At 35.5% G+C, this 12,635-nt stretch overlaps 1 protein-coding gene across 1 annotated transcript in view; it reads right to left on the reverse strand.

The window, feature by feature from the left end:
- Positions 1-12,635, reverse strand: part of LOC101545905 (platelet glycoprotein 4-like) — a 203,313-nt gene that overhangs the window by 8,755 nt on the left and 181,923 nt on the right. Inside the window, exons 11-14 of the mRNA XM_055123813.1 lie at positions 11,988-12,106; positions 9,136-9,209; positions 7,082-7,136; positions 5,314-5,478 (exon numbers count right to left, since the gene is read on the reverse strand). Coding sequence (XP_054979788.1) covers positions 5,314-5,478; positions 7,082-7,136; positions 9,136-9,209; positions 11,988-12,106 — 413 coding nt within the window. The remainder of the gene's footprint in view (positions 1-5,313; positions 5,479-7,081; positions 7,137-9,135; positions 9,210-11,987; positions 12,107-12,635) is intronic.

Raw genomic sequence — 12,635 nt, forward strand, 5'->3', positions numbered from 1 at the left:
GAACCATCTCATAGTTCTGGTGTCTGACTAATCTCAGCTTCTCCTCTGTAAAGAGCTAATCACAATCAAATGGGCATGTGAGCAATTGCTTTGCCAAAGTTCTTCACATTCCTACAGTGAATTTTACAAAACGTTCTAAAGAACCTTTATCCTCCATCTTGGAATTCAGGCTCAAGAATTCATGTAATTTTAGAAAGTCTTCACTTCATTTGAAAACACCACTGAAAGTGTAGATTTTGTGCTTATAATAAATATTAAAACCTATGAGAAATATTTGAAAGTTGTAATCTCCAGATCATATTACTGGAGCGATAGCACAGCGGGTAGGGCATTTGCCTTGCACGCGGCTGACCCTGGTTTGATTCCTCTGCATCTCTCGAAGAGCCCGGCAAGCTACCAAGAGTATTTTGCCCACATGGCAGCGCCTGGCAAGCTACCCTTGGCGTATTCAATATACTAAAAACAATAGCAACAAGCCTCACAATGGAGATGTTACTGGTGCCCGCTCAAGCAAATCGATGAACAACAGGATGGTAGTGACAGTGACAGTGAACATTTCCCAGGAGACAATCTGATGACTATTTCTAGCTTTTGATATCTACATATTTGGGCCATAATTTACCTTTCTCAAGCAGTTCAAGTCTTTTACAACAAGATAATTTTAGGAATTTACTACCAAGAATGTTGCCATTTAAAAAAAATGTCCTACTTGATCTTTTACTGTCTATGCTTTTATAATAATAGTATATGTATAACTTGTTTGCTTAGCAAGTCTATTGAATGCTTTCTTCATATTTTGCATTCTAAATTGTTCTAAATAAACTTTTAATGATTCCAGTAAAAAAAAAACAAAATCATCTTGATGTTGCAGATTCTTTCAATAGGCAATTATTGTCCCAGAATCTTGAAACAGAAAACTTCATAAAATTTTAGATGTCTGATTAACATAATTTATTGATCAATTTAAAATGCACAGTGAGAAGTTAAGGAAAAGCATTAGGGTAGGCTTACAAACGCACGGCAGGATACAAGCAGGGTAGATGCTGTACTATAACTAAACCCTAATATACATACTTTTTTATGTTCTACCTTTTATATGTAATGAGCTTCCCTTTTGAAACAGAGAATGTTAATACCAGCTCTGGAGCTTAAAAATAGGACTTCCACAGGACTGGAGAGATAACACAGTGAGTAAGAAGCTTGCCTTGTGTGCTTGTGTCAACCTGAATTCTATCCCTGGAACCACATGTGGTCCCCTGAGCACCACCATAAATGATCCCTGACAAGAGCTAGGAGTAGCCACTGAGCATTGCCTCGTATGGTTCCAAAACAGGAAAGAAAAGAAAAGAAATAAAAGAAAAGAAAAAAAAGAAAAGAAAGGAAAAGAAAAGAAAAAGAGAAGAGAAGAGAAGAGAAGAGAAGAGAAGAGAAGAGAAGAGAAGAGAAGAGAAGAGAAGAGAAGAGAAGAGAAGAGAAGAGAAGAGAAGAGAAGAGAAAGAAAAAGGAAAGGAAAGAAAAAGAAAAGAAAAGAAAAGAATAAAGAAAAGAAAAGAAAAGAAAAGAATAAAGAAAGGAAAAGAAAAGAAAAAGGAACTCCAAAATACAGAACATATTTGGTGTCAGAATCTATTTTGTGTATTAGAGAGTGAGTTGGTCTGGCCAAGGTGTAAATGAACAACTCTTTCATAGATATGTATAGTCTTGTTTTGCTTACCTCTTACTACAAGGATATAAATAAGATACTTTTGTCCCTCACACAACTGTAATGTATTATATACATTTAGTGACTTACGTATGCTTTATAATTCCATCCTTCCTATTTTTAATAAATATACTAAATGTGTCATATTAGATACTTTGGCCTATTGTTAGTAATTTCTTTTATTTGATAAGCTAGTCTTAAGTAATACATAAAACATAATACAAATATAAAATGCCATTATAAAGCTATGTACAGGAGAAATTTTCATATCCAGGAAACCCTGTTGTCCATTAATTTATTTTTCCACTGATAACTTGGTGTTCTACTGGTATTTCTACTAAACATATACTCTATCTGCTGGCAACCAGGCTGGGGTAGAAGGAGGAAAAGGAAAGAAAAGTCAGAAATTACTACTGGTTATCACTATCATTTTACAAACATAGGGACCACTACTATAAGTTATTATTCAGATATCTATGGAAAATATGTACCATTACTAGATAGTTCAAACAAATAACAGAAAAGGAATAGTCAGAAACCTGCTTTTTGGTCTCAATAAAAAGATGAAGGTGCTTAATACTTCCCCATAATCTGTGTTTCTATGATAAGATAACTCCTCAGAAGTCTTCATTAATGAAATTCTCTTCTTTAATATGTAGGGCATGGACTTTACAAAAATACCCATCACTTTATTCCCTATTCATTTCAGTCATGATGTCCTCTCTTTCCACAAAGGTCCTCAACTATGCAAACTGAAAATAGAATAAGGGTGGAACAAAATTTATCGGTTTGATGTTTTTACAAGATTGCTCCCACACCTATACTGGCCTTACATTTTGAATATATTCCTTCTCCACTACAAATAAGATCTCACCTTTATATTCTCTTCTCTCGTTCTTACTCACTGTGCAACTTTAGATACCTATATATCAAGCAACCTAGACCAATATTTTTCTTAGCACAAAGATCTGAAACTATTATAATTAAGTTATATTTCTTACAATGTAAGTCACGTAGTATATAAAGCCACACAATACAGAAAATTCCCTTTATTTAGGTATCTATTTTCCAGATAAATTCCAAAGAATAGTTGAATCTTTTACTGGGCTCTGAACTTTAGTCTATGCTTCAAGGCATAAAATATGTGTCTTGACTATTACAAAATATATAAGATAATATATTACATCAAATCTAAGGAATATAATGTCAGAACAACTTCCCTCTTTTCACTGTCATATAAATTTTAGGAGATGTGAAAATTGCATTTACAAGCTCAAAGAGAGAAAAACAATTGAATATTTTTTGTCTGTTTGGGGATTAGACCTTGCTGTACGCAGAGTTCGCTGCTACAGTGCTTGTGACATGCTGTGTGGTGCCAGAAATCGAACTGGAATTGAAGGCAAGTGCTTTACCCCCTGAACTATCTTGGACCTTTAGTCAAAGATTTATGCGTCTTCTTCAAATCTAATGGTTACTTCTCATCTTCATATCTGTCTATCGCTCTGATATCTTATTTTGTTAATAAACTTAACACTAAATTACTTAACACTTAATAAAACAATTACAAAGTTTGTCCACTTTCAGTATGACTTAAATCAGAAATTTTCAGACTTTTTATGTATATGAATCAGATAGGGGCTGGAGTGATAGCACAGCCGGTAGGGTGTTTGCCTTGGACATGGTTGACCTGGGTTCGATTCCTCCGTCCCTCTCAGAGAGCCCGGCAAGGTACCAAGAGTATCCCGCCTGCAAGGCAGAGCCTGGCAAGCTCCCCATGGCTTATTCAATATGCCAAAAACAGTAACAACAAGTCTCACAATGGACATGTTACTGGTGCCCGCTCAGGCAAGTGACAGTGATACAGTGATATAGATAGATGATAAACAGATAGATGTATCTAGATACAGATATCGATTTGAATAACAGGACAACAGTGCTTCAGTGCTACAGAATCAGATAGAAGTATCTTTTATATCTTCTGTTAAAAAAATTATAAGCACAATTGTTTAATTTTTGTCAGTGAATAAATGATCTAGAAAAATCTTTGGGTGCCTCCCTACAAGTCAGCTCTGTCTCATAAAAAACAAATATTTATCCTTAAATCATACTTTATACTTTGAATAATTTGAGCAATTCATGCTTTTTCTTGAAAATATTATTTTAAAATTAAATTGGGGATAGATTTGGTAATTAATGTATAACTTGAGCATGATTGTAGAAATAGTAAAATCTCGATAAAAATTATTTATCAGTGTCAGCCTCCACAATATCTCCATAAGACAACATAGGGTCAAAAGTTTGTCTTTTTTTTTTTTTTTTGAAAACATGTTTTCAGTTTGTAGATTGCATAACAAAAGCAGAGCTCTAATTTGTATTGTCACTTTTTGGTGTTGGGCGGTAACTGGACAGGAAGGCAGCGGAAGTTCTCCACCCACAACTACAGTGTCACCCAGGCTCATTAAAGAAGGGAAGGGAAAATAGAATTAATTATCCATTCCTGTTTCTAAGTAAGTGTTTTTGGGCACTACAATCTAAAATGGGACCCACTGAACTATCTCTAGGATTTTGTCAGGACTCAAATACTGTCTGTTTCCCTGATTCGGCCCCTAAACTTTTAATTATTTTGTTTTACTCTGCTGAACACAAATTTCTCTTCCTCTGCAATTGCATTCAAATTTATTTTTTAACCTTGTCATATATACAAAGCAATATAATAAAAGAAATGACATTTTGAAGTGTACTTCATTTTCCCATGCCAGTCACTCTTTGCTTTCAAAATTAACTACATTAAATATGTAAGGTGCAAATGTGTTTCTGTTCAATGTATATATACAACTTATTTATATACACTAGGACTGGCTTATATCAATAGTTAATCTTCATATAAAATTTAAATTTGAGTGGATGTGCCTATTTCCAGCTCTATACAGAGATGCTCAGGGTGTATTTCTAGCTCTAGACAGAGGGATATTCCCTGGAATATTCTCTGCAATACTCCAGGGAACCATGTCATGCCGGGAATTGTACCTGGATCATCTGCATGAAACCTCTGCAGGATCACCCTGGCCTTCAAATATAAGTTTACATTTAATTTTTCTAGTGTTTATTTTTAAGTAGGTCCTTTATATTATGTGAGTTTTTAGCTTTATTAATTTCTAATTTATTAAATTTCTTTCATTTTTGTTCCTTTATAAAATTTTCCTCTCTCCACGTATCTGCTGTCTTTGCAAGTTTACAAAATATTTTATAATCTGTGACATATTAAATGGTGACTTTTTAATAGTTAAATAGCAGAAAATAAATTGAAAGTCATAACTTTCTACAGAGTTATATTGTATTAACTTCAAAGGTGACAATTTCATCTTTTTCCTATCTCTCCCAAAATTAAAGATGCTATTAATGTGTGCTTGACATGATAAGGCAGTTTTCATACAGGTTTCGAATTTCACTTTAAATTGTGAATCTCAAAATTGGAGATACATTAAATGAGAGCTGACTAGACATTTACAGAAATATTTCAGCATGATTTATAAATCCTCTTTGATATCATTAAAAAATTAATATAGAAGCTAATGTTATAGAAATAATTTATAGACTTGAGATATACTTACTTATTTTTCTTTCTTTGATCTGCATGCACAGTATGAGATCATAAAAGCAACAAACATTATCCCACCAACAATGAGTAATATCAATTCTAGGAGAGCAAGGAGGCTTAATTTCTCAGTCACTTTACTTCTGAACATTGCTGCATTTTCTTCATCAATGGAAGCAGTCTGTAGTCAAATTAAATATTGGAATTATTTGGGAAGACTTTTTAGGTAGATTAACAAAGCAAAAGCATTCAAAAATCCTTCCCTTATATAAATCAAATACACAGGTATGAGTTATTTATGTAAATTATCTGTATAAGATAAGCCAGTGGAATCCTTTTACTTGGAATTAAGACAGTAAAACGGCAAGGCATAATATTTTAAAAGTCAAATATAGACCCATGCCATTTAAAAATGTTATATACCACTTTTCAAAATTATATCATTTGACCTTCAAAACAATCTTCTTGAAATGTTTCACTGTTTTTAAAAGAATGTTCCTTCATGTCAGAGGAAATGACAAGTATTGACAATTTCACTCCCTATGATGACTTACGCAGCGAATTTTCTGAGCCTGTCTGCAATTTGCATTAATAAAATCTTCAGTTAGAGAATGAAATAAAGTGCTTATGCTTTGCCTACTATAACCCAGTCTCTGTAAGTGCAACTGGCTTTTATTACTGCCATAACATTCAGTGTGTCTTGGGTTATTTATGGTTATAAACACACACGACTTTTCCTCCTCTGACAAAATCAACAGTTTAAAAGACGCCATTTGAAGATAGTCTAAAATGGTGGGAACAGTTTTGTCTTATTAAAAATAAAAGTAACGCGCCCAGAGATGAACCGTAGCCACGGCATGAGAAGCAGATCCTCCGCGCCTATAGACTGTGACCCTGAGGTCTCCTCACCCATTTTGGCACCAGAGTGGATTCTTGCAGCCATGCATTTTGACTCTGAACTGAGCTAAAATATTAGAAACCCAAAACCGCGCGGCCGCAATTTAGCGGCCGCGCAGACTTTAAGTCTTCACTCTCAGCAATGAAGAGAAATTATTAGATGATGCCTATTCAGCAGGTCTGATTGTTGGGTAAAATTTCCAAACAATAATAGTGAGTTCTGTATGGAAATATGGCATATACTCAAGGTATATAGAGAATAATGGGAATATCATTAGCTACTTAGATGGGGGTGGGGTGGGAGGGGGGTGTATTGGGGTTCTTGGTGGTGGAACAGGTGCACTGGTGAAGGGATGGGTGTTAAATCAGTATTTGACTGTGACTTAAACCTGAAAGCTTTGTATTTTTTTTCTTTCTTTTTTTCACGGTGATTCAATAAAATATTTCTTGGGCCTGGAGCGATAGCACAGCGGGTAGGGCGTTTGCCTTGCATGCGGCCCACCCGGGTTCGATCCCCAGGATCCCATATGGTCCCCTGAGCACTGCCAGGGGTGATTCCTGAGTGCAGAACCAGGAGTAACCCTTGTGCATTGCCGGGTGTGACCCAAAAAGCAAAAAAATAAATAAATAAATAAATAACATAAAATAAAATATTTCTTAAAAAAATAAAAATAAAAGTAACAAAAAGTACTATGAAAAGTAACAAAATCTTATTACTATGTCATTTTATTTTCTAAAATATGTCAAAATAATAATATGGAAATCCATCTGGGAAATTGAGACATACAAATTCAAATTCTAAACATCTAAATATTTAAATTACAAAACAAAAAATTACATAAAAAGAGGTTCACTACAACTAATGACTAACAAATTAATATATTTACCTCATTAATCCAAAAAAGAGGCACAAGGTAATTATTCTTCAGCTTCTTTAATGCACTGTAATATACATTGAAATTTATTTAAAAAATATACTAATAAAATAATTACATGTAATATTTAATATATGAAAAGAAAAACCCAATCATTACTACAATACTAAATGTTCAGAAATTATTTATTCTTGAAATTTAGTTAAGCTTTTTTTAGATTTGTACTCTATTAAAAAATTGTTTAAGAGGCCAGAGTGATAGTACTGTGGATTCAGCCTACGGCCAATGCAGGTTTAATTCCCACCACACCAGATGGTCCCCCAAGTCCACCAGCTGTGAACCCTGAACACAGAGTCAGGAGTAAGTCCTGAGTACTGCCAAGGTGCACGTGCTCCTCCCCCCAAAAGATGTGTTCAAGTTTTAATATAGCTGTTTCTCAAACATATTTTACCTCAGAAATCTTTATAAAACAGATTTTTAATTTGGTTGATTTTTTCTAGGCACATCTTTTAGATTTCAATAAATTCTACTCAAAAAAGTAAGCCAATAATTCTAAAATACTTCTATTCTATATAAATATTTGGGCAGCTAGAAAATGGAATTGCTACCTCTCAAAAATATTATTAAATATTACTCAATATTTTTTACTACATATGGTATTTGTGAATATTATAACAGTAAACTGTCCTCCCGTTATTCATCGATTTGCTCAAGTGGGTGCCAGTAACGTCTCCATTGTGAGACTTGCTGTTACTGTTTTTGGCACATCCAATACTCCACAGGTAGCTTGCTAGGTTCTGCCTTGCATGCGGGATACTCTCTGTAGCTTGCTGGTCTCTCAAAGAGGGACGGAGGAATTGAACCCGGGTCAGCTGCGTGCAAGGCAAACGCCCTACCCGCTGTGCTATCGCTCCAGTCCAATAATAAATTATGCCAGAATAATATCAAGTATTATTAATAATACTGTTTTTCATGCAGGAGGCATAGGTATCCTTGACACTGTACGGTGCCCTGGGCACTGCCAGGAGCTACCTGACTACAGAGGCAGGAGGAGCCCCTCGGGAGCTCCTGAGAACCACCAGGCATGCCTGCCTGCCTTCCTACTCCCCAAACACAAACACAAAATTGACTCAAAATTCTCATTTCAAATTCTCAAGCTCCATCACACTTCTTAAAAAAAGAGCTTACTAATGATCCAAGGAGATACTATGAAGCGTATTGAATCCACAGAACCTTAGGGCCTCACAAGTACACTGCATGTACCTTTGGAGTCTCCAGAGCACCTGCATCACCACATCCTCAGGCCCTAGCACTGGAGCCAGCCCAGCTGAGTGGACCAAGAAAAGACTTCATGAAGAATATAACACTTGCACAGGTAAATTGGTACATTTTTATATAGTCACTGAAACAGTACATTTCTACATTAGACCCTCACGGCAAAGTCGACACTAAAATACCAAGAGACTCCTCAACTGAAAATTATAACTCAATTATTTAAAAATTTTTATTGCAAAAAATACTCTCTTTACCCATACTTAAAATAGAGATCTTGTGTCAAAGCGTTAATACAGCGGGCAGGATATCTGCCTTGCAAGTAGCCAAACTGGGTTCAATCCCTGGCACTTGTGCTCCTTGAGCTCACTAGAAGTGATCTCTAAGCACAGTCAGGAGGAAGCCTTGAGCACCACTGGGTATTATAATAGTAAACACTAGATATAATTATAAAATACAGATAAAATTGATTATAAGTATTTAATGGTATTTATTTAATAATATTAAGCAAAAATAATTATAAATTTTATACTTTCCATAAAAAATATATGAAAAATTTAGGCTGGAGTGATAGTAAAGAGGGTAAGACATTCGCCTGGTAGACAGCTGACTGGGTTAGAACCCTGGCAAACCATATGTTTCCCTGAAAAAAACATCAGGAGTAGTTACTCAGTAGAGAGCCAGGAATAACCCTGAAGCACTACATGTTTTGCCCAAACCCCCCCAAAAAGCAAATTTGAAAAAAGCATACCCAGATGTACTAAAAACCATTGAACCTTATTCAAGAGACTCACTCAATTTTTTTTGCTGGCTTGGCTAGGATGTTGATCTGCAGTCGTTTTGCAAACTGTAAAGTGAATCCAGTGATCTAAAGAGAGAATATTATTACCATAGTATAAAGTCTTTATAATATCTAAAACTTACTTTTGCTGTTACATAGTATTTAAGGCAAGTTAGAACATATGCATGTATATGGAGATACACCCCAGTTAATTTCCTTGCCTGAATTAAATGTTGGAGTCTTACATTCATGATATATAATAGAAATTTTTTAGAGAATCGACAACAATAATAGCTTCACATTATTAATCAATAATTAAGTGTAGGATTATATAGCCTCAGGTAGTTTAAGTTTATTGGGTTACTCCTGTTACAGTGCTCCCATTCCTCTGTGTTTACTTGTAGCTTCTTTCTTTGTGTTCTGTTGACTTGTAAATATTGTTTTTCTCTTCTCCTTGAGTCCTTTGCATAGTTTATTCAGAGCAATGTCCTTTTTGTATGGACACAGGAAGACTTAGCAAATGTATGCTTTTGTAACCTGGGAGTCATTTGACTCTACATGTTATTTTCCTCCTGGACATCTGTTCTCTCAACCTAAGCCTTAGCTGCCCTTACTTCCTAGCACCCCCAAAAGCAGGGTCCCGACAAGGGACAAGACAGACCCAGGGCAAGCGGTGAGTTGTGTGCTACCCTGGCATCCAGATGGGCCTGGCCAAAGTGCCTAATGCTTAACTATAAGTTAAGAGCTTGGTCATGGACAAATGCTGTCATGATCCAAACAGTGATAACTAGATTCGGACCCTGCTAGGGTGAAGAATGATTAATCTGGCCTGAGTGCTATAGTTGAGTGTGGCAAGATGTTCCCAGGAGAGCTGTCTTGCAAGCCTCAATGTATCCCTTGCTATGTCCATACAAAAATAACTAGTATTAAGACGTTAATAAGTGTTTGGACTAAGGAAAGAAAAAAAACCTTAAGATTCAGGAAAGGCTTTGCAATGCCCTGCCCTCAGGAAGGGCTTTCTCATGTTGATTTTGCTACCTGGCTGGGTGTAGCCTAGAGGGCAAGGTGTGAGAGATAAGTAGGAGGAGAGATGAGAGAAGCCAGGGTGGCAGCAGTAGATCCAGAGAGAGGCCGGAGCTGGGAGTGCGGGAGATGTGAAAGATGGAAGATTGAATAAACAGTAACTAATCAGCAACCAGCTTGGTCCTCGTTCTTCCTTTGCCTGTCCTTGGCCAATGGCCGTCCCGATCCAGCCCATACACAGTGGTTCCGGAGCACCGAACGCGGGCGGTGATACAGAGCCGCCCGGAGAGCCCGAGAGTGCACGCACCTGTCATCGTGCATTAGTTTTTTACAATTAAGGATTACATATAATTAATTTAATTCTCAAATTATGCCTGGCCAAATATATGCTTAATGAGAACTCATGTATCATTGCTTTAATCATTGTTTAAAAACAAACATGACAACAAAATTCTGGCATTCAACTTTTAAAAAGGGTAATATTCAAAAATTATTCAATATTCAAAATATTGAAAATGATAATATTCAAATAGGCTGGAGTGGTAGCACAGTGGGTAAGGCGTTTGTACTGCATGCGGCCAACCGGGGTTCGGTTCTTTCCTCCCTCTCGGAGAGCCCCTCGAGCTACAGAGAGTATCCCGCTGGAGCAGCAGAACCTGGCAAGCTACCCATGGCATATTCTATATGCCAAAGACAGCAACAAGGGGGCTGGAGCAATAGCACAGCGGGTAGGACATTTGCCTTGCCCGCAGCCAACCTGGGTTCGATTTCCAGCATCACATATGGTCCCCTGAGCAACGCCAGGGGTAATTCCTGAGTGCAGAACCAGGACTAAACCCTGTACATCGCCAGGTGTGACCCCATAAAGAAAAAAAGAAAAGAAAAAAAATGCAACAAGTCTCACAATGGAGACTTTACTGGTGCCCGCTCGAGCAAATTCATGAACAAAGGGATGACAGTGCTACAGTGAAGTGCTACAATATCCAAATAATTAAAATACCAAAATTTGGGGATTGGATCGATTGTACAACAGTCAGGGTGCTTACTGTACACATGTTTGACCCTAGTTTAATTCCCAGCACTCCACATAGTGCTCTGAACTCTTCCAGGAGTGGTCTTTGAGCACCAAGCCTAAAATAAGCCCTGAGCACCACTGGGTGTACCCACATCCCCCAATAAAACCCTGAAATTTTGTGCTGCAGTCATTTTTATAGATTTTATCAATTCAGTATAACATATCCTGCTCTCATTAATATGCAGAAAATGTATTTTAGTTGCTCATAATATATAGTCACAGTATATGTGCTTTTCATATAAATAATATTGTTGTAAAATATGAACTAAGTAGAAATACATAATTTCTTTGTTTTTGGGGGGATGGCACCCCTGGTGGTACTTGGAATTACTTCTGGTTCTGAATTCAGGGATTACTCTTAGTGATTTTTTTTGGACCATCCGAGGTATCAAGGATGAAATGGAAGTTGATGGTATTCAAGTCAAGTGTCTTACCCCCTATATTATCTCTATAGATTTTACTTAGCTTAAAATAACTTGGTAGAAATCATTTTAATATAAATTTTATGTAAAAGTAAAATCATTTTTCACTGGTACTCATGAACCATGAATAAAAGTCCTTTTATATGAAATATAAACTTTTTATAAAATCAGACTGAAATGTAGTTATTTGACATTTAACATGCAATTATATGAAGAAATTAGCATAATTTTCAATACAATAAAATATCAACTGTGATGCAATAAATATGATTGACAGGAGGGGAATTTATATTTTAATTCTATTACTTTAATCAGTATAAAAGTATTAATAGTATGTTTGCTTACAGGTTCAACATCTAAGTATGTACTATGCTCTTCTTCATTTTGATGTAAGCCTTCAATATTTGAATAAATTTCAGGAGTTGCATATAGAAAATGAGGAAGTGAAATATACACAGGTTTTCCTGAAAATAAGTTTCAACAGATTATTAGGGATAAATATCCTTATTTCACAGGCTACTTATAAAATAGTTTCTTGAAAATAAGACATTAAAATTAAATCAAAATACAGTTAGTTTTGGACACTGAGGGGAGAATATAAGGAAAAAATATAATATCATTATTGTACAGAGTACGTAGTTCTGAATTATCCTACTAATATTTAATATCAACTATTTGTTCCATATTTGTTAATGATGTTCAATATATTAATTATGTTCGATATATAAAGTTTACTCGGGGACACAACTTTTAACCAAATTTTCAAGCATTAATATGCTTTTGGACTAGGATTGAATTTCTGTTCAAGATTTTCTTTCTTTCATATTTCTTTAGTGTGAAAAAAGTAAGAAAAGTAGGATAAATTCCAAATTTGTGTGTTAACTCTTATTTTAGGATACTAAAATTTTTAGTATTTTAGTCACATATCCAATAATAAGTTAATAATTAATATACACAAGAAAATTAATCGAATAAACTATTTATGCATGCATA

Source organism: Sorex araneus, chromosome 1 (assembly GCF_027595985.1).
Source record: "Sorex araneus isolate mSorAra2 chromosome 1, mSorAra2.pri, whole genome shotgun sequence".
Lineage (NCBI taxonomy): Eukaryota > Metazoa > Chordata > Mammalia > Eulipotyphla > Soricidae > Sorex > Sorex araneus.